The sequence below is a fragment of the Neopsephotus bourkii genome, unplaced genomic scaffold (genome assembly GCF_033783945.1).
Source record: "Neopsephotus bourkii isolate Nb327-2 ecotype Australia unplaced genomic scaffold, CSIRO-AGI_Nbou_v1 NB_610, whole genome shotgun sequence".
Lineage (NCBI taxonomy): Eukaryota > Metazoa > Chordata > Aves > Psittaciformes > Psittacidae > Neopsephotus > Neopsephotus bourkii.
In genome coordinates, this window is record NW_026901110.1 from 83,400 (window position 1) to 105,474 (window position 22,075).

Consider the following 22,075-nt stretch of genomic DNA (forward strand, 5'->3'; position numbering starts at 1 on the left):
GCTCACCGGTCCCGTCCGCCCGCCCGCGTGCGTGCCCCCGCTCCGCCCCCGACTGGCGCCGCTGCCGCCGCCGCCGCTTTAAGCGCCTCCCCCCGCCCCACGTGACCACGCCGAGCCCCCTCCCTCTGACGTTCCGCGCGTCCCGCGGCGCCCATTGGTCAACTCTCCGCAGGGGAGGAGCGACGCCGCGCCGCCATTGGGCAGCGCCGAGAGCAGGGCCCCGCCCCCGTCCCTGCCCGCCCCGCTGCGACCGCGCGCGGGCAGCGGCGGCCCGGAACGGAACGGAACGAACGGAACAGCGTTGAACGGCACCGTGTGGGGCGGGCCCAGCCCCCGGGCAGCGCCGGTGCGGCACCGGGTCGGGCAGTGCCAGGCCGCAGAGCACCGGGCCTCGCGCCAGGGGGGTCCCGTTCGGTTCGTGGGTACCCGCAGCCGCCCCCAGCGTGCGCGGCATGACCCGGGGCACACACGCACGCGCACCCGTGCACACGCCAGTGCCCGTTCCTGCCTCCGTGTGACCGTTGCCCGGCAGGAACCGCGGCTCGGCGGGCAGAGCCACACCGGGGCATCCGGCCGCCGCACGGGTCAGCGCTCGGGGCCGCCGGTGACGTGGACCCCAGGGGGAAGCGGTCGGGATGCCCCGGCCCCGCTGCCCCCGCGTCACCGGCCAGAGTCCGTCCTGTGTCCCTGCGGGCCCCGTGTCCCCGGCCATGTCCGGTGATGGGCGCAGGGGCCGCGGCGTGGGGCTGGGGGGAAGTCGAGGGGGAACCGTGCCCAGAGCCTGGAGTTCGAGGGGGTAGCCTCGTGTCCCGTCCCCTCCCCACATCCCGGTCACCACGGGGCGGCCCCATCTGCTCATGGCGGTGAGGCAGACTCCCCTCGGTGAAGCTGGAAGCCCCCGGGGCCCTCCCCTTGTACCCCCAAAGCTGGAGGGGACCCGGGTGTGCCTGCACCCCTGTGGAGCAGAGATGGCCATGGGCAGCTCTGAGTGCATGGGGTGCTGCTCTGAACACGTGGGGTGCAGCACTGAGCATGTGGGGAGCAGCATGACCTGCATGGGGTGCACAGGGTGAGGGTGATGCAGGCAGGGTGCTTCCTAAGCTACCTCCAGGTGACATGTGGGGCCCAGCAGCAGTTCAGCAGCGTTGGCTCTTGGAGGAGCTGGATCCAAGTCAGCTTTGACCGGTCCTGGTGACTGGGAGAGCTTCCCGAGGACTGGAGTGAAGCAGAACACCACTCCTATCTACAGGGAAGACAATAATGAAGACCTGGACATCATTTCCATGTGCATGAAGAACAAGAAGCTGATGGGAACCAGTCAGCATGGGCTGCCAAAGTGGAAATGGCACTTCACCAGTTCCGCAGTGAGGTGACTGGCTTGGTGGCCTAGCAGAGGGTGTTCTGTACCTGCCCCTCAGTACAACTGCCAGGCATAACATCCTCTCAGAGCAACCAGAGGAGCATGGTTAGCTGCGTCACAGTGAGCTGGACCGGAACCCAGCTGAGTGTCCCGGTTGGAGCATAGGGATCATGGCACAAAGTCCAGCCGGAGGCTGGTGGCTCGTGGTCTGCGCCGGGGTGGATGCAGGGACCAGTCCTGTTCAACGTCATCAAGAAGGACCTGGGCACGGGGTGGATGCACCCCAGCAGCGCTGCAGGTGATGGAGCGGGAGGAGCTGGAGCACCAATGGATGCTGGTGTCGTGCAGATGGACCTTGGCACCCTGGATGTGCAGAGCCCTGTGAGTGTCATACAGAGAGGGAATGGAGCAGAGGGGGGCAGACTCCTCTTGGTTGCTCTCACAGGCAGGACAAGAGGCAAGAGGTACACATTAAAACCACCTGAACAGAAAACACCTTCCACTGGAGCAGCTTGCTCCAAGCCCCTGTGTCCAACCTGGCCTTGAGCACTGCCAGGGATGGGGCAGCCACAGCTTCTCTGGGCACCCTGTGCCAGCGCCTCAGCACCCTCACAGGGAAGAGCTTCTGCCTCAGAGCTCAGCTCAGTCTCCCCTCGGGCAGGTTCAAGCCATTCCCCTTGGCCTGTCCCTACAGGCCCTTGTCCCAAGCCCCTTTCCAGGTTTCCTGGAGCCCCTTTAGGGTACTTTAAAGTCCTGGAGCCTTGGAGCAGAGCTGCCCAAATCCCATGGAAGTGCATGGCAGAAAGGGAACAGGGCTCGCAGAGCTGCTGAGCTGAGCTGCTCTGCACTGGTGCTCCCAGCCCCAGCTCTGGCTTTGACCGGGAGGTCCCTGAAGGTGTCCTGTGGCAAGGGGGAGAAGATGCCAGAAGCTTCCCCCATGTCCAACAGAGGCAATGCAGCCTCCCTGGCATGGACTCACCGCTGGTCAAGGCTGAGCCCATCGGTGACAGTGGTGGTGCCTCTGGGACAACGTATTTAAGAAGGGATAGAAACTGCTGGGAGGGAGGAGTGAGAATGTGTGAGAGAACAGGAGGTGCGCTGGGTGCTGGGGCAGCGATTCCCCTGCAGCCCATGGACATCCATCCCATCCATCAGGGATGAAGATGAGCTTGGGAAGAAGGGAGGAGTGCGGGGAAGGTATTTTAGATGGGTTCCTGTCTCTCATTATCCTGGTCCATCATTAATTGGCAATGAATTGAAATCAGTTCTCCCAAGCCAAGTCTGTTTTGCCAGTGATGGTACTTGCGGAGTGAACCACGAGCTTTCCCCCATACACCGCACCCGGCATCCAGCCAAGGTCACCCACCACCCTGCCTGCTCTGATCTCTTCACAGTACCCCAGTATGTTAGAGATTGGAAGGGACCTCAAAAGCTCATCCAGTCCAATCCCCCTGCCGGAGCAGGAACACCTGGATAAGGTTACACAGGAACGTGTCCAGGCGGGTTTTGAATGGCTCCAGAGAAGGAGACTCCACAGCCTCCCTGGGCAGCCTGTTCCAGTGTTCTGTCACCTCACTGAGAAGAAGTTTCTTCTCCAGTTTAAGTGGAACCTCTTGTGTTCCAGTTTGCACCCATTGCCCCTTGTCCTATCATTGTTTGCCACTGAGAAGAGCCTGGCTCCATCCTCGTGACACTCCCCCTTTATATATTTATATACACTAATAAGGTCACCCCTCAATCTCCTCCAAACTATAGAGACCCAGCTCCCTCAGTCTTTCCTCTTCCCCTTCTTGAGCACCCTCATCCACTCCCTTTCCGACTGCGAGCTTCTCGGTGTCAACCCAGGCAATGCCACTGCAGGGCCCAGGAGCCCTCTAGTGATGGTGCCGGTCACTGCCACAGCACCCAGTCCGCAGCCAAGCGAGAACCCGAGGCTCCATCCCTCACTGAAGCCAGTGGAAGATTTTGTCTCCTCTTTTCATGCTTTTTATGCTGCTGTGCTTGTAAGATGAACCCACAGCCTCCCGCAGCTGACTCACAAATCCATGTTCTCCCCACAGACAAAAGTTGTTGGCCGTGCCAATGTGAGGATGGTGCGAGCTCCTTGCGAACATGTGGGCTTGAGGAGCCAGAGCCCAGCTCCAGGGCAAGCACTGCAGGCAATGGCTGTGGAGTTCAATGGGGGGATCAATCCGTGTCCTCCCCATGGGTGGACACATCTGTGCTTCAGCTTCTCTTGTCGCATGGTTGCACAGGGAGGCAAGTGTGAGAGACAATGGCAGGGAAAGGAGGGAGTCATTTGCAGGACTGAAAGGAAGAGCCCACAGAAGTAAGCGAAGGAGCATGTCTGAAGGGCTCTATCAAGGCTCTGCATCCAGAGAGCTGGTTTTCTACACTTGACACCATGACTGCATCACTCTGTACCGTGTCTGCTCTCATCTGATGCTATATTCTCATTCAATGAACAGGAAGTCAAGCAAGAATGCCCAGGAGCTCCCTGGAAAGAGGCATGAGCAGCAGGTCTAAGGAGGTGATCCTTCTACTCTGCCCTTGTGACCCCTCTTGCAGCACTGCGTGCAGTTCTGGTGTCCCCAACATAAGGACATGGAGCTGCTGGAGCAAGTCCAGAGGAGGCCACGAGGATGCTCAGGGGCTGGAGCAGCTCCTGTATGGAGCCAGGCTGAGAACATTGGGGCTGGAGAAGAGAAGCTGCGTGGAGACCTCAGAGCAGCTTCCAGTGTCTGAAGGGGGCTACAAGGATGCTGGAGAGGGGCTCTGCATCAGGGACTGTAGGGATGGGACAAGGGGTGATGGGTTCAGACTGAAACAGGGGAGTTCAGGTTGGAGATAAGGCAGAAGCTCTTCCCTGTGAGGGTGCTGAGGCGCTGGCACAGGGTGCCCGGAGAAGTGGTAAATTCCCCATCCCTGGCAGTGCTCAAGGCAGCCGCGGGCAGGGCCCGAGCTGGGCTCCCTGTGGGAGATGATGGAACGGGCTCTGCCCATCACCGCTACGGCGGGCTCCGCGCCCCTGTGATGGCGCCAAAACCGCTCGCACCGAACCTTCCCGCGGGTACTCTGGCTCCGCCCCCGGTGGGGAAACCACGCCTCTTCCATGTAGAGGACACGCCCCCTGCGCGGGTGCCGCTGGGGGCTTGGCGCCGCCTAGCGGTTCAGATCAACACAGCCTCGGGAAGGGGGGGAGTTGCCATTGATGGGGGGGCAAATAGCGAGCGAGGGGCTGGGGGGGAGCTTGTGGGGGCTGTGGGGCTGTAGTGCGGTGGTGGTGATGTGCAGTGGTGGTGGTGATGTGCGGTGGTGGTGATGATGTGCAGTGGTGGTGGTGATGTGCGGTGGTGGTGGTGATGTGCAGTGGTGGTGATGTGCGGTGGTGGTGATGTGCAGTGGTGGTGATGTGCGGTGGTGGTGGTGATGTGCGGTGGTGGTGATGTGCGGTGGTGGTGATGTGCAGTGGTGGTGATGTGCAGTGGTGGTGGTGATGTGCAGTGGTGGTGATGTGCGGTGGTGGTGGTGATGTGCGGTGGTGGTGGTGATGTGCAGTGGTGGTGATGTGCAGTGGTGGTGATGTGCGGTGGTGGTGATGTGCAGTAGTGGTGGTGATGTGCAGTGGTGGTGGTGATGTGCTGTGCTGGTGTGTCCTTAAGCCATGGCAGGGACCGTAGCAGCTCCCCGGGCTCCTGCCCAGGGCCCTGCTGCCAACTTCTCCCCCATCACCTCTCTCTGCTTCTCCATACAGAGACGTTCCCTCTCAGATGCCAATGGCATCAGAGGTGCCCGGCGTGAGCTTTGCAGCTCCAGCCATGCCCATGGCCATGGGGACCCCCTGTGCCCTGGGGGCTCCTGCACATCCTGTACAAAACCCAAAGCTGATGCTTGGGGGTGGCAGAGTCTGCAGGCCTCTGCCAATGGGAGCTGCATTGCCCCGGGGTTGTGATGGCTTTGTTTGCACTGGGAATGCCTTGAACACTGCCAGGGATGGGGCAGCCACAGCTTCTCTGGGCACCCTGTGCCAGCGCCTCAGCACCCTCACAGGGAAGAGCTTCTGCCTAAGAGCTCAGCTCAGTCTCCCCTCGGGCAGGTTCAAGCCATTCCCCTTGGCCTGTCCCTACAGGCCCTTGTCCCAAGCCCCTCTCCAGGTTTCCTGCAGCCCCTTTAGGCACTGGAGATGCTCTAAGGTCTCCCCTTCAGGAGCCTTCTCTTCTCCAGGCTGCCCCAGCCCAGCTCTCTCAGCCTGGCTCCAGAGCAGAGCTGCTCCAGCACTCACAGCATCTCCATGGCCTCCTCTGGCCTCGCTCCAACAGCTCCAGGTCCCTCTTGTGCTGCTGCCCCTGAGCTGGATCAGGGCTCCAGGGGGGTCTCCCCAGAGCACAGCAGGAGAGCATCCCCTCCCTCAACTTCATAGGGAACTCCTACAGAGAGCCCTGTAGGGGTTCAGAGGAGGCTCTCATGGACGCCCCTATGGAGAGACTCCTGCAGCCTCCATCTTTGTGTACCTGCACAGGGAGGGGAGCAGGAGGCACACACCGCAGGTCACACACCGCAGAACCTGTGGGTGAGCAGCACAGGGGGTAAGTGATGAACCGGTGGGGTCAGACGAGGCTGTGCCGAGCGGATGGGGCCCTGTTCACTTCTTCTTCCTGTTGGACTCATAAATTAAAGCTTAATTTACAGACTCCACTGCCCTAAAACTCGACAGGGCCAAAAGGTTGGAGCCAAACCTGCTGGTGGGGTGCTCCCCCCACTGTGCCCCCGTGTGTCCCCCCCGCAGCTGGCCACAGTGGGGCTGGTACAGCACAGTGAGTGCTGCTGTGGGGCAGTGGTCCCACTGCCGCTCTTGGGGTGCTGGGGATCCCTGGGGGCCTACCGGCGGGCACGGTGCTGCTGGGGTCCCAGGGTATTGCAGTCAGGTGGGGGTCCCACTGCACCCCACTTTGGGGGGGGCTGGGGTTCCCCGGGTACCATGGGGGTGGGCTGTTGTCACTTGTGAGTGTCCCACTGCCATGGAGGGCTCTGCGGGAGCGACCGGGGGCGACCCTGGGCACTGGGGGGGGGGGGCACAGGTGCCGTGGGTGCGCTGAGGCCTCCGCGGGAGCCGCGGCGAGGACGGGGCCCTCGGGGAGCCCGGAACGTTTGGGCGCGGGGCGGGTTCCGGACGGGCGGGCGGGCAAGTGCGGGTGCGGAGCGGAAGCGCGGGCGGGCGCGGTTGCCGTGGCAGCGGTCCCGGAGCCGCCATGGAGGCCGCGGCCGCGCTCACCGATATGTACGACCAGGCGCTGCTGGGCATCCTGCAGCACGTCGGGAACGTGGAGGAGTTCCTGCGCGTCCTCTTCGGCTTCCTCTACCGCAAGACCGACTTCTACCGCCTGCTGCTGCGGCCCGGGGACCGCCTGGGCTTCCCGCCCGGCGCCGCGCAGGCCATGGCCCTCCAGGTACCGGCGGCGCGCTCGGGCCTGCTGCGCTCTCCCGGCTCCGCGGCTCCGCCTCAGGCCCGGCGGGGCAGGCGGCAGAGACCGCGGTGGGCGGTGTTGTCCCGGTCGCTGGGCCTCGTCAAGGGCGTTTGTCCCATCCGAGCCGGGCCGCGTCTGCCGGGAGAGACCGGGAATGGGGAGCGGGCAGCGCGGGAGCTCCCGGGTAACCGGCCCTGCCCCGAGGGGCCGGAGGGGGCCCGGCGTGGGGCGGGAGTCACAGAATCGACCAGGTTGGAAAAGCCCTTTAAGGTCACCCAGTCCAACCCTTGCCCCAGCACTGCCAAGGCCACCCCTAACCCATGGCACTGAGGCCTCGTCTCCACGCTGTGTGAGTACTTGCAGGGCCGGTGCCTGCAGCCCTGCCCTGGGCAGCCTGTTCCAATGCCTGAGCACCCTCTGGGGCAGGAATTGTTCCTCGGCTCCATCTAAACCTGCCCTGGTGCAGCTTGAGGCCGGTTCCTCTTGTCCCATCCCTTGTTCCTTGGGAGCAGAGCCCAGCCCCTCCTGGCTCCATCCTCCTGTCAGGCAGTTGGAGGCAGCCATCAGGTCCCCTCTGAGCCTTCTTTTCTCCACACTGAACCCCCCAGGTCCCTCAGCCCTTCCCCATCACCCCTGTGCTCCAGGCCCTGCACCAGTTCCATTGCCCTTCTCTGTCCCCGCTTCAGCCCCTCAGTGTCTCTCTTGGAGTGCTGGGCCTAACTCAACCTCCAGCCTATGCTAGGCAGGCATGGCCAGAAGCAGACTGCAGAGTGGGATGACACAGCGTGCGGAGCAGCCTCACCCTGGGGCAGGGAGGGATGGCTTTTCTCTGAGCAAATGCATGGCTTTGACCTGAATCAGTCAGTTCTGACTTGAGGTCACTCTGCTCCTTCACCTGTGTGGCCTGGGAGCTCCAGGTGAGCTCTCCTCCAGCTTCTCCTGGTGCAGCTTGCCCTGGTTGCACCTCAGAGCTTTGCTCCAAGCTTCAGCCTTGCAGACAGCCCCTGGGTGAGCACGGGCTCCTTGGAGCCCCTTTCCGAGCTGGCAGTTGTAGCTCCTTGCTCTCCCCTTTGCAGGCGGATGTGAGTTTGGCTGCCAGGACATGCCCCAGGACATGATTTCAGAAGGGCTTCCAGGAGCTTGGGCTTTCTCCCGAGCTCTGTTCAACGTGGCCCTATGGCTTTTGAGCTGGTCACCAGCTGATTTTGTTGGTGACTGAAGCAGCTCAGTGTGGGGAGTGGGGGGTCTGTAGTGTCCAGAGAGGTAGGGACAGCTCTGAGTGCCCCAAATGCATGATGCTTCTCCTCTCCTTCTCCCTGGCTTCTCCAGCAGAGCTCGGCAGCTCGCTCACCCACTGGGTTTGCTTTTTGCCTTTCAGGCTTTCAAAGTCTTTGAGCGGATGGCCCGGCAGGATGATGAGAAGAGGCGCCGAGAGCTGGAGGCAAAGCTGAGGAAGGAGGAGGAGGAAGCTGCTGAGAGGGTGAAGCCGCCTGCTGCAGCTCAGGAGGTGGAGGTTGAGACAACAACAGAGCACATCCCAGTGGCGGATGCTGCGGGGACACAGGAGTCGGCTGGAGCCCAGAACGCAGCCCCCAGCCTGGTGTCTGCAGAGTCCCTGGGGGCTGCTGCCCAGGCAGAGCTGCCCACGTAAGGGTCTCTCTTTGTGCTCCTGTCAGGGGGGAGGCAGAAGCATGGAAGTGGTGTTTGCTGTCCTGTGCACAACCCCTTGCTGTTCTCTGTGGCGCTCAGCCCTGCAGGAGGCTCCCGTGCGGGCTCCAGTGGCTGGAGGCAGTGTGTGCTTACCCACGGGAGGGCAGGGGTTTGATTTCCTGCTGCTGGTTTGGTGTCTTCCCATCATGTAGCCCTTTTCTCATGGCAGTTAGGTGTCGGACTCCCCTTGGGTGCTATGAGATACCCGCAATGCCTGCGAGGCAGCACAAGCAAGGCTGGTGTGAGGCAGACAGCGAGGCCAGCCACGGCATCAAATACACACGGGAGAATTGGGTTCAGAGACCTCTGGAGGTCCCTTTGCTCAGAGCTGGGCCAACTTTGAAGCTCAGTCAAGTGGTGCAGTGAGTTCTGTCTTTAGCTGTGTTCTTTTGCCAAAATGAGCTGCTTTCAAGCCTTGTGATTTAGAGAAATGTCCTTGTTGCAAAGCCTTCCTCCAGCTTGACTCTGCTGCGCAGCAGGAGGGGAGCTCCTGTGGGCTGGTGTGGCCTTTCTGAACCAGTGTCTGAGCACAGGGTCCTTTCTCAGGCCTCACCTTGACTGTGGAGCCGGGGCAGAGCTGCCCAGCCCTTGTTCAGGGCCTCCTCAGCCCAAGGCAGTGCTTGCCTCACCATGTGTGGGCTGTGCCCCACTGACATCTCCTCTGTCCTGCCCCAGTGTCACTCATGGTTGGAGCCCCGTGCACTCACTGTTGCTTTGCTGGTCCTCTGTAGGGCTCGCTGCAGTCTGTCCCTGCTGTCCCACGGGTGTGTGGTGAGGAGGACAGCTTGGGCCAGTGGCCCCTGTGCTCTGGGCCAGTTGATACACAGCAGCAGTGAGAGCAGGCCCTTTGGGAGAGCCCCACATCCTTCCAGTGCTACAGGGGTAGAGAGGATTGAGAGCCCAGACTTCAGGGGCTGGCAGCTCTTGGCGTGTGGAAGGGGTGGTCAGAGCACCAAACCCTTGGGGGCAGTGGCAGGGCTGTGGCAGTCTGAGCCTGTGGTGGCAGAGAGGAGGGCCCAAGCGTGGCAGCTGTCTGGTGGAAGGGGAAGGGTATCAGTGGCTGCTCCTGGGCAAAGGGCCTGCTGAGTAACTTGATGCCATGGGGCAGAGGAGACGGACTTGGGCTTAACTCCACAGGTCTGACACAAATCCGGCAGGATAAAAATAAGCCAGAGGCCAAAAATGAGCTCACCTGAAAAGCTGCGTCCTGCCGCCAGCGCTGGCCTGGGGAGGGAAGGTTGTCCTCAGGACTGTCAGTCTGACACCTCTCCCAGCACAAAATGAACAAGCCAAAAAAAGCCCTGTTGGAGCAGGCAGGTCTCTGTGATTTACCCTAATTGAGAGGGGGGTCTCAAGCCCGTGGGGGCAGGAGGGAGCTGGGCTGCCCTGAGCGCTTCTGCCCCTTTGCAGCCCACGTTTCTTGCCTTCTGCCATGTGAAAATGCCACTCGGGCCTTTTGTTGTGGGGCAGCAGCTGCTGTAAGTGGTGTTCAGGTGCTTGAAAACAGATGTCAAGGCTGTGGGAACGGAACTGGAGGGGTTAGGAAGGAAGCCGAGGGCCGCTGTGGGAACAGGACGTGTCTTGACAGTGAGTACATGGGAGCTGACAGGGACGGTTTCTGCTGCAGGTGGTGGGAGTCCTGCGAAAGCTCAGCCCTTTCCTGGTCCCTGCTTTGGGTGTCTGTCCTGGTGCAGTTGGAGAGTGGCCTGTGGCAGAGTTCAGGCTCTTGGATGCTGTTCTGCACCCATAGACATTGCATTGAACACAAAGCTGCGTGGCTGCTCTCCCACCGGTCTAGCCTTTCCTTTCCCTGCTGCCCCAGGCGTGCTGTGGGGCGAAGCGCTCGCAGTCCTTTGCGTGGGTGACACCGGGGGGTGACACCGGCCCCACAGCCCCGCTCCTGGTTTTCAGGCCAGAAGAACGGAGCGTCTGCGGGCTCCAAGTAGGGCAAGAGGCACCGGCTTTGTCAAACGGCTGCAGTTGGTTTCTGTGCCTGTGGGGGGCACTGGAGCCCCCCCGAGAAGCAGCAGGGACCGGGAGCCGGTGTCCTGGGCACCTTCCGACAGCTTATTAATAATTTAAGCGGCTGCTTAATTCTGCACAGCCCCTTCTGAGCAGAACCCGGAGCCACCAGCCTGGCTACGAGGGCCGCATGGATAATGTGCGGCTCCGGCTGCGGGGATGCAGAGGAAAGCTTAAACTAAACTGGTTTCCACGTCCCTCTCCCCTGCCCCCACCGCTGGGAAGCAAACTACTGCCACCCAGGTCTATATAAAACCCTGCTCATTCTGTCAACCTGACTGCTCCCTGAATGTAGGGCAGGTACCAGCCCAGATCTGCCAGCTCCCATCAGAGCCTCGCTGCGTGCCCGGGCGCTGGGGAGCATCTTGCAGAGCACAGTGAGGTGGTAGCAGCTTTTTCAGGGTCGATGCACAAGGGAAAGGCAGAATCAAGCCAGCCTTGTGGTGCAGAGGGCTGCCTGCGGGTGAGGAGCGTCCTTCACCTTCCTGCCTGCAGAAGGCAGGGGATGCAGTGCCCGTCACTGTGCCAAGGAATGAGGTGGCTTTGGGGTGACCCGAAGCTGTGCACAGGGGGACCAGAGGTCTCCTTTGTGCCACCTCAGCCAAGCTTGCAGCTGCCCTGGCATCCCTCCGTGGCCATCAAGGTCCTGCTCTCCCTCCTCACCGGGGGGGCAGAGGGGAACGTGCCCCCATGAGCCCCCCACCACTGGGCTGTGCACCCCAGGGGCGCAGAGCTGGGGCTGGCGCTGCAGCCGCACAGGCTCCGGCTCTTCCCCCATCTGCTCCCAGAAGCCATCCTTGCCTGAGCTCAGCTCCTAATTTTGAACACCTCCGCCACCCAGCACCCTCCCCTTCCCCCAGCTTGGAGTTCATCCTGCATATATTTGCCACACAGCATTTAAAATAGAGCCCGGCAGCCCACGTGTGGCACTATGCAGCCCGGCCTGGGCTCAGCTTGTGCTTTCTGACTCTGGTTCCTGGCTCCCCTCTGCTCCTTTCTTTCTTGGAGCAGAATGGGGGGCAAAGCCCTCCTCCCCATGCCCTGGGAGCCCCACTCTGGCAGGAGGGGGTGACAGGGGGTTCGTAGCAGCAGCTCTGGAAGCCTGTGCATGATGATGCGTGCTTACTCTCATGTATTTCTCCATCCAGCCTTTGTGTCTCCTCCTGGGTGCTCCAGCTGGAGCTGCCCTGGGCTGTGTGTTCGAGACCACCGTGGACTCAGTGGACCCAGGTGGGGTCTCACAGAGAAGGACCTCTGGGGTGGGCAGATGTTGAAGGGTTCCCCCAAAAGATGGTGGTTCCCTCCCAGGGGTGGTTACCTCAACAATGGGGACCCAGGGCAGCCACTGGTCCCTCTGCTCCTCCAGGACTGGAGTGGAGCCTTGGAACTGGACCAGCAGGACACGAGCACTGAACCAGAGCAGAATAAGACCCCTTGGTCTCTGTGACCTGACCACCTCCTGCGGCGTGGAGAGGGAAGAGAGGGGTGTAGGAAGGGACTGCTGTGAGAAAGGGCAGTTCACGGCTGGTTGGGCCTTGAAGGAAACCATGCAGGTCTCTGGGCTGGGTCAGCCTGGAGAAGAGAAGGCTCCTTAAGGGGAGGCCTTAGAGCAGCTCCAGTGCCTAAAGGGGCTGCAGGGAACCTGGAGAGGGGCTTGGGACAAGGGCCTGTAGGGACAGGCCAAGGGGAATGGCTTGAACCTGCCCGAGGGGAGACTGAGCTGAGCTCTTAGGCAGAAGCTCTTCCCTGTGAGGGTGCTGAGGCGCTGGCACAGGGTGCCCAGAGAAGCTGTGGCTGCCCCATCCCTGGCAGTGCTCAAGGCCAGGTTGGACACAGGGGCTTGGAGCACCCTGCTCTATGGAAGTGGTCCCTGCCCGTGGCAGGGGATGGAGCTGGAGGAGCTTTAAGGTCCCCTCCAACCCAAACCCTTCTGTGATTCTTGCCATGTGTGACCTGGGGAAGAGGCTCCCCTTGCCCTGTGGGTGCAGTGTGGCTGTGCTGAAGGAGGGGATGAAGATGCAGCAGCGGTGCCTGTGACGCAGCCTGGCCCTGGCCGCTCTGCTCCTGTGTCCAGCTGAGCTCTGCTGTGGGGCTGGCTCTGCCATCCCTCTTGCGGGTGGCTCAGATCTCACTTTGTGCTTCCCATCCCACTGTCCCTGGAGAGAGGCAGAGCAAGCTTGAACTGGAACATGTTAATGTGGGGAGCCGGCTGCTTTCAGGCTCCAGTTCTCTGCTCTCAGGCTCCAGTTCTCTGCTCTCCTGAAAGCAGCCACTTCCATTCCCCAAGCCCTGGGGTTAACCCTGTGTGGGGCACGCCGGGAAGCATCCTCACGATGACACAGCAACACCCTGGGAAATTTCCATGAAGCTCCTGGTTGAATCTAATTCGACTTGGCACTGGCTTGGCTTTGCGGGCAGTCCAGATGGATGTTTGTTGTGTGAGGCGCTTGCAGGACGGGTTCTCTGACGTGCCTTTGCTCTCCTTGGGGTGCTGGAGAGAGGAGCTTCACTGCTGATCACCCTCAGCAAGGAGCAGGGCTGTGGAGACAGGGGACCACTGCACACTGCTGGCTCTGGGGCTAGTTTGCTTCGACTCAAGAGGCAGCATTGTCCCAAGCGTTTTCCAGGAGAACAGGCTGGGAACGTGTGGATGCTCCTGTTCAGTTGGCTCTACCTGGGCCCATCCAGGCCAGGAGCCAGTTAAACTGGTTTCCTTCCCCAGCCTCCCTGTGGGTTTGGGTGGGAGCTCACCTGAGTCCACGCTGTTCTTCCAGCCTGACCCAGAAAGATGGAGCTGATGCCGATCCTTATTTAAGGCGGTGCCTGTCCTGGTTCTCGTTCCTCTTGCGTTCAGGAGCTGCTCAGAGGTGCCTCAGGAGCCAGACAGACCCCGGGAGAACGGCCTGACCCGGTACTACCAGGCTCCATCTGGCCCTGTCCCCTGTCTGCAGCAGCAGCAGCAGATGTTAGGGAAGAGGAGGAGAACAGACTGAGCGTGCAGTGATGTTTCCTCCCTGTTTTCCCCCTGCCACCAGCAGAGCTGCGCAGCGGCTCCTGTCTCCGTGCAGGCAGAGGAGCAGGAAGCGGTTCCCTTTTCCCTTCTCCACCCCATGTGGGGTTTTCCTGTGTCCGTTGCTCCCTTTCAGCCTGTTTGTAGGCTGATGGGTGAGAAGCATGAGGATGCTTCTCACTTAGGCTTCTTCATGCTCCTCCTTGTTCTGCATGATCCTCTGGTGTTCCTCGCTGATGCTCGGATGGCAAGAGCCTGTGTGTTCCCCACTTCCTACCCTACTTCTTTGCCCATGAGCTGTCCTCATGGGGCCATGAAACGTGGTCCTCCCCCAGTCAACTGGCCTCACTCAAACACTTTTCCTCCCATCCCAGCGCTCCCTAATGCTGAACACCACCTCTCCAGGGGGGAGCTGCTGGGAACAGGAGCTTCACAGAAGCCCCGTGTTGCCCACATCTCCCTCCACTGCATGCGCAGGGGAAGAAAGGCAGCGGCTCCTCGGCTCGCCTGGTGACACCAAAGCTGTTTCTCTGGAGCTGGAGCTGGACTTGTGGGGCTGCTGTGTTTGATTTCTAGGAGGGATGCATCCAGGTTATACTGGAGGAAGGGGGAAACATTAAAGTAAGTCCTCTGTGCCAAGCAGAGTCTTTCATCTAGTGCGGCAGCAGGGCCAGGGCAGTGATTGTGCCCCTGCACTGGGCACTGATGAGGCTGCACCTTGAATCCTGTGTTCAGCGCTGGGCCCCTCACTACAAGAGAGACATTGAGGGGCTGGAGCGGGGCCAGAGAAGGGAATGGAGCTGGAGCAGGGCCTGGAGCACAGGGGTGATGGGGAAGGGCTGAGGGACCTGGGGGGTTCAGATGGAGAAGAGAAGGCTCAGGGGGGACCTGATGGCTGCCTCCAACTGCCTGACAGGAGGATGGAGCCAGGAGGGGCTGGGCTCTGCTCCCAGGGAACAAGGGATGGGACAAGAGGAACCGGCCTCCAGCTGCACCAAGGCAGGTTTCGATGGAGCTGAGGAACAATTCCTGCCCCAGAGGGTGCTCAGGCATTGGAACAGGCTGCCCAGGGCAGGGCTGCAGGCACCGGCCCTGCAGGTGTGCACACACCATGGAGCCGAGGCCTCAGTGCCATGGGTCAGTGGTGCCCTTGGCAGTGCTGGGGCAAGGGTTGGACTGGGTGAGCTTAAAGCTCTTTTCCAACTGAGTTGATTCTGTGGTTCTTGCAAGGAGAGAGGCCATCGCTTCCCGCTGGGAGAGCTGCTTTAACACACAGACCTCCCACAGCAGTGGGAACGGCTGCTCAGCAGCATCTGTTCAAAGGGCTGAAAGGCTTGAGCTGGGGATGGGACCCACCCGGCCCTGTGTCCGGTGCAGCCCTTGATGGTAACAAGCCTTTTGCAGCCAATGGGGATCAGTTGGGGTCCTGTTTTCCCAGTGCCTTCATGGGGAGTGAGGCTCCTGCGGCTGGGTTGCTGAGCTCAGCAGTGGAGTGCTGGTTCCCATCGCACAGGGCTTTGCTTGCCCTACCAAGGTACTGAGCTCCCAAATTAGGTCCTGGGACCAAAAATAACTAAATTAAAACCTATAAATTTGTCTTTTAACAAGAAGAAAATCCCAGGGCTGGAGGCTGGGGACAGCGTGTGCCTGATTCTGATTTAAAGCGGCGTTTTCTGTTTGCTTCTTTTAACACTGCACTGTCCACCACCAGAAGTGGCCTCATGTGGAAACCTACCACAGTCTGGCACGGCCCTGTTGGCTGCTTGGTGTCCACAGTGTCCAAGAGGTCCGCTTTGCCCTGTGCTCCTGCAACTCAATCCCATTGGATTTCTTTGGCCTTACCCCCTTTATTCCAGGGGAGCTATACCTGCACTATGCTGTGTGTGGTTCGTTATCAGAGCCGGTTTGGCTGCCTGTAGGTGTCTCGGAGGACACCTCTGAAAGCCATGGTTGTAGGAGCTCTGTACAAACAATAAGGGTCCCGGGGGGCTCCTCTGAGCAGCGGTGTGTCCTCTGTCCTTGACCTACATACCCCACAGCAGTGAAATCCAGCCCTCCGGTGACGACGCTTCGGAGCATCTCGAGCTGGCGGTGGCATTTAAACTCTCCTCATGTCAGTAAGTTGGCTCTGTCCAAGGGCTCCAGAAATAACTCAGAAACCCAAAGGGAAGGCTAAAAGCTTGCCTCAAGTGCGTGAGCTTGGGAAAGAGGAAGGCTCTTACCTGGCTGGGAGAGCGGCAGAGCATCAGTCCATACACCGGGACTGGTGGGGTTCCAGCTGCTGCACCTTGGGTGGATTCACTCTTGGGCTGCTGGGTTCAGTAGTAAAGGCGTTGTCTTGTGGGGCACCTCGTACAGGGCAGCCCCCAGGCTCATCGGGGCTCAGAAGTGCAATGGGATACAGGGGGAAAGTGTCTCCATGCGCCCTGGTTTTGGTTGTTGGTCCCATCCTGGGGATGAGTGGAAGCTCTGAGGCTTCCTGAAGGTGAGAAGGACTTCCTGTAGGGTGGTCACTGCAGGCTGGGGCCTGGCCAGGGGCTGCCTGAGGTTTGGGGGTCAAAAGGAGGTGTTGGCTTCCATGTGCCAGTCTGGTTTTGAGAGCAGGACCACCAATGCTGCGCACTGCAGCCCTGGAGGTGTGTGTGCAGGGGAATAGATCCTTGGGGAGCTGCTGCTGAGCTGCTGTCTGCTTTGGGGGTGAAGGAGACCTTCCCCAGCTGGGTTTGGGACCTTGTCCCCCAGCAACCCATACACACTGAGCTGGAAGAAACCCTGAGGGTCAGGAGGGCTCCGGGATGCCCCTGGGGCCACTGCCTGACAGCCATAGAGCTGCCTCATGGATCCGAGTGGATCCTGAGCCTTGTTGCCTGTGGCTGTGCACTGAGCTCCAAGAGGGAAGGGTTTGGTATTGAGCTGCTCACTGCTGAGCCCCAGACCTGCTAAACCAGAGCCCTGCGTGCAAAGGGAGCTGTTGGGAAGTGCTGGCTGCCGGCACTGGTGGAGGGCCACAGAGCCCATAGTGGTGCTCCTTCTGCCTTGGCACTTGTGGGGCGAAAGCAGGAGAGGCAAAGTGCCCCGGTGCTGCTGTTCTGGTGCTGGGAGATGTTCACTGTGGAGGTGGAGCACTGTGGCAGGAGCAGCACAACCCTGGTGTAATCCCTGCAGCTTTGGAGATGCAGCTTTCCAAAGAGGTGGAACTTTCGGCTTCTCTACCTTACTCAGCTGCTCCAGCACCTGCCTTGGTACCATGAGGAGCAGAGGCCATGTCTGACCCTCTTCAGTTCCTTAAAAGCTGGGGTTTGACAGAAGCTGTTGATGGTGCACAGCCCTTCCCATGGCTTGAGGTGGCTTTGAGCTTTCATCTGCTCATGGTGGCAAGCAGGGGCTGGGAGCCAGAGCTCTGGAAAGCTGCATTCCAGCACTGTGTGGGTGCTGTGGGGTGAGCCTGGCCTTTCCACAGCGACACAGGGAGGGCTCGGCCATCGCTGGCCCTTGCCCTGCTCTTCACACAGTGTTTTCCAGTCCTGTTAGTGCTGGGAAGGCTGGGTGCAGGTGTGGTTTCAGCTGCTTCCCCAGCAGGGAGAGGGCTGTCTGATGGGAGCAGGAGCCTGGGTGATGACTGTCACCCACAGCAGCAGAGCTGAGGGTACTGCAGAGGTTCCAGGCTGCAAACGGCTCCTCTCACCCTCCTCTGCATCGTGATGTGAAGCCCAGCAAGGTGCTTGGAGCCAAGCAGTGCTGGCTCTGAGCTACAGGAAGATCCGAGTGCTGCTGCCTTGGTCAAGGCAGAGGCATTGAGGCCACAGCGAGCAGGAGGTAGGGTCTGTCTCCCACCACAGCTGCCAGCACTGGCACTCAGAGCTGCTGTGGAGCCTTCTGGCTTGGACAAACCCTGGGACAAAGCCCTGCACCAAACCAAAGCAGGTTAGTAGGTCCAGAGAGGTTCTCCTTCCCCTCTACTCTGCCCTGGTGAGACCCCATCTGGAATATTGTGTCCAGTTCTGGGCCCCTCAGTTTAAGGAGGACAGGGACCTGCTGGAGAGAGTCCAGCGCAGGGCAACTGAGATGATGAAGGGAGTGGAGCATCTCCCTTATGAGGAAAGACTGAGGGAGCTGGGTCTCTATAGTTTGGAGAAGAGGAGACTGAGGGATGACCTTATTAGTGTATATCAATATATAAAGGGGGAGTGTCCCGAGGATGGAGCCAGGCTCTTCTCAGTGGCAAACAATGATAGGACAAGGGGCAATGGGTGCAAACTGGAACACAAGAGGTTCCACTTAAACTGGAGAAGAAACTCCTTCTCAGTGAGGGTGACAGAACACTGGAACAGGCTGCCCAGGGAGGTTGTGGAGTCTCCTTCTCTGGAGCCATTCAGAACCCACCTGGACACGTTCCTGTGTAACCTTATCCAGGTGTTCCTGCTCTGGCAGGGGGATTGGACTGGATGAGCTTTTGAGGTCCCTTCCAGTCTCTAACATACTGGGGTACTGTGATGCTGTGAACCCACCCAGGGCAGGCGTCAAGGGGAAGAAGCCCTCAGCTCCAGCCCAGCTGTAGTGCCGGGTGTCCTGCAGTGCTGCAGCCTGCCCAGGTGCTTGTGTATCATCAGCATCTTCTCTTCCTGCAGTTCCTGGTGCCTCCTTGAGTCATCGCAGCGCTGGGGTGTGGGATCAGTTACAGTGATGGGTGCCACGTGCTCCAGGCTGCTGTCATGGAGCAGCAGCCTTGATCCGAATGCCTGCTCCTAGCAGTGAGCGCTGGCTGGGCTGATGGTGCCATGCATCTCCCTGGCAGGCTGCGGCCCATCTGCGTTAGGCACACAGACATCCTGTGCCTGGTTCTCTCTTTTCCTACTTGCTCAGAACTTCATTATTACTTAATGAGATCTTTCCATTCTTGGCAACCTGGAAGAAGGTTTCATGCATCGCACGGGGCCTCTGACAGTGGTTAAAAGGCAGAGCTGGGGTGGGGTTTCTCTGCTGTTTGCTGGCAGGGGGACTGTACGACACCATTCCCCTCTTTTCCCCACTCAGAACATAGGAAGATCTTGTGGAGGGGAGAGGCGTTGGGGTGTTTTGTGTTGGGATGTGCGTGTAGGACCTGCTGGGATGTGTTGGCAGAGCACAGGTGGGGTAGGACTGTTATGAATCCCTCCTTCAGGAAGCTTTGCATAGGAAAGCAGGCCTGGGTCCCTGTTACAGCATGTAACAGCACTGACCTGGCTTTCTCCCCATATCATCCTCTTCTGCCTCAGCCAGTCCTGCTCGCCCGGCTTTAGCTGTCGTGGCTGTTCCTCTTCTCCACCCACCTCCACATCTGCATCACTTCACTGGTGTGACACGTTTTCCTTAAAGCTGCCTAAATAATTCACCTTGCCTAAGAGCAAACTGCAGCGGAGCCGCTTCCCGCAGGAAGCTTTCCGTGAATGCCAAGTGGATGGAGGGCATCCGTGGAGCCAGCAGGCTCCTGAGCTCGGTGCCTGCCCCAGCCCCAGTCCTGCTGGACACTGAGAGGCAGGTTGGTGTCCCAGCCTTCCATCAGCCCTTCTCCCAAGAGGACAGGGGTCCTGCATCAGAAAGCTGAGATGCTCCAGGCTAAGGGGATTGGATTCCTTAAGTAGGTCTGAAAATCCTTGGGAGTTTCTTTCTTCTTTTTATGGAGAAAAACAAGTCCTTTGGGATTAGGCCTGTATTAGCTCTTTCCCATGAGGCTTGCCCACCCTCAGCCTGCAGCATCGGGCTGAAGGACGGCTGCTCCCGTGCTGCTGTATCCATTCCTCGACCTCTGCATTCTTGCCCCAAAAGCCCTCAGTAAAGAGGAACTCAGGGAGCTGCCCTACTTCTCCTTGCACAGAACATTCAATCAAATCCTTTGCCATGTGCTTCCTGCTCTTGGGCTGTGTCCGGTGCTGCTTTTGCAGCGCTGGAGCTGGTGCATTCGGAGGCCGGAGCCGCGCTCAGCCGTGTCCGCAGCGAGAGGATCGCTCTGTCACCGTTTCCACATCACTCAGCTCGTCGTGCGTCACCAGCCCACGGAGCTGGAAATCCTGGCATGAGAAATGCCCACAATCGTGGCATCGAGGCCCAGTGTGTGGCTCGACCTGTGTCCAGCTCTGCCATAGCCACGGCACATCCTGGTGATGCTGCCGGCAGGTCCTGCTCCCCTCTTGCTGCGTCGGGTCCGACCGTGCACCAGGGGAGCGCAGCCGTGCGGCTCCGAGGAGTGGAAAACAGCTCGGCTGCTTCTCGCCAGAGCATTGTTAAAGGTTTCACCTCCCCCAAACTGATACATCACGAGCGAAAATAGAACAAGACAGAACACACAGACCCACCCACAGCATCCCCGCCACCCGGCAGCCAAGTGCACATGGTGCCAAACCCTGATGCGTTCTCACCCTCCCTGTCCTCAGCCATTGCTTGGCCCCGTGGCAGTGACCATCGCACTGGGAGCAGCCGTGCTCTGGTCTTTGCCTGGTGGGTCTGGGCACGGGGCTGTGTCCTGCGGTGGGGTTGGTGCAGGAAGTTCTCTCTCCTGCTGCACGGTGGTGCTGTTGAAGCGAGGCGAAGGATGGCTTTGGCTGGGAGAGGCACCTCCGGTATGGTGGCCCAGCTTGGTGCAAGCAGGAGCTGCCTCCCAACCAAGGAGCTGGGTCCAATTTCTTGAGTGCCGGCAGCATGTGCTAAGCACAGTTGGACCAGGCAAGGAGCTGGCTGGAAAACCTCCAGGAAGGGAAGGATTCCTCCAGGAGATGGATGGTAGAGCTGTCAGAGGCGCCTAACGAGGCTGAGGCCCCTGTTCACCATCCCAAACCCTCGTCTGCTCAAGAGCGGGCAGTTTTATGGCCAGGGAATTCATGGAGGCCTTCACGAATTGCTCCCCCGTGTTCTGGGGCACGAGGTCACCCCGTTAGCTGGGGCCAGAAGGAAGGCTTGTGCTTGTTCAGGAGTGATGCTATGCAAAGAGAAGTCCAGCAGAGCAAGTCTTGCCTTGGTTTCCGTGTGGAAGGAACACAATTGACACTGACCTCCATAGGGGTGCTGTGAAATGCTCATGGGTTTTGGCCCATCTTTGATGCTCTGCATCTGCTAACGCCTTGGCCAGGCACGGGCTCGCTGTCTCACCCTTTGGTGTTTGAGATTGTCCTGAGAAAGGCAGGAGGGGAACAACCTGGAAGGAAACAACCATTTGCTGGTTCTTGTCTGGTTCTTTGCTTGAGCTCAGGGAGACGCTGATGCTTGGGATGCTGGCATCATTTCCCTCTAGTGTTCTGCTGGCAGGTTTGGGAGGAGCATGGTGAGCTCTGCCTCGGCCTGTGCAGCCCCTGAGCCTGGAGGTGGAGCTTCTGGTGTAAGGAGGGTACAGTCAGACTGAAAGATGCTGCAGGCAGGACTATGGGATGCAGCCAGCACTGGCCCAAAACACCAGAGGGACCTGGAGCTGTTGGAGCGAGGCCAGAGGAGGGCATGGAGCTGCTGCGAGGGCTGGAGCAGCTCTGCTCTGGAGCCAGGCTGAGAGAGCTGGGCTGGGGCAGCCTGGAGAAGAGAAGGCTCCTGAAGGGGAGGCCTTAGAGCAGCTCCAGTGCCTAAAGGGGCTGCAGGAAACCTGGAGAGGGGCTTGGGACAAGGGCCTGTAGGGACAGGCCAAGGGGAATGGCTTGAACCTGCCCGAGGGGAGACTGAGCTGAGCTCTTAGGCAGAAGCTCTTCCCTGTGAGGGTGCTGAGGCGCTGGCACAGGGTGCCCAGGGAAGCTGTGGCTGCCCCATCCCTGGCAGTGCTCAAGGCCAGGTTGGACACAGGGGCTTGGAGCAAGCTGCTCTATGGAAGGGGTCCCTGCCTGTGGCAGGGGTTGGAGCTGGATGAGCTTTAAGGTCCCCTCCAACACAAACCCCTCTGTGAGTCTGGGGTGCAGCTCATTTTCCCCCTGCAGAGCGCTGCAGATCCCGCTCTCCGGTGCTGTTCCCCATCCCTGGTGCCGTTCCCCCTCTCCGGTGCCGTTCCTGCTCTCCGGTGCCGTTCCCGCTCTCGCCCTCCAGCCGGTTCGACTCCCACCATCCGGGGGCGGTTGGAAGCCGGCAGCTGGAGCCACCGCGCGCCAGCACCGGTTCGGCGCTGCCATGCCAACCCCGTTTCCATGGCGATGGGCACCCAATGGGCGACCGCCAGGCAAGGCCAAGATGCCTGAAAAAAAGATGCTCTTCCCCTGCTCCCAAATCCCCCCCTGGAGGCCGGGAGCCCGCGGGTGCTTCCAGACCCCAGCATTGCCCTGGGATGGGAACCGGCTCAAAACCCGCTGCGGGGCACGGGAGGTTTTAACGGGGCCGGTAAAACCCTCGGTGCCCGCTGCGAATACATCAGAACCACAACAGGAAAGGGGAGGGCGGTTTCCGCAGCCCCTCCGCAGCCCCCTCGACCGCCTTGGCTCTCAGTTAATTAAAACCCATGGATCGTGCGTAATGCAGAGGGTGCTGCAGCGCGGCCACCCCCGCCCGTGCGGTGAGGGCCCCTCG

General features: G+C 60.2%; 1 protein-coding gene across 2 annotated transcripts in view; it reads left to right on the forward strand.

Annotated features, from left to right (window-relative positions):
- The first annotated feature begins 6,543 nt into the window (after positions 1-6,543).
- NUDCD3 (NudC domain containing 3) overlaps positions 6,544-22,075 on the forward strand; it is a 45,429-nt gene continuing 29,897 nt past the window's right edge. For both annotated transcript variants that reach the window (XM_061351816.1, XM_061351815.1), the window contains exons 1-2: positions 6,544-6,807; positions 8,204-8,472. In XM_061351816.1, coding sequence (XP_061207800.1) covers positions 6,610-6,807; positions 8,204-8,472 — 467 coding nt within the window. In that variant the 5' untranslated portion in view covers positions 6,544-6,609. The remainder of the gene's footprint in view (positions 6,808-8,203; positions 8,473-22,075) is intronic.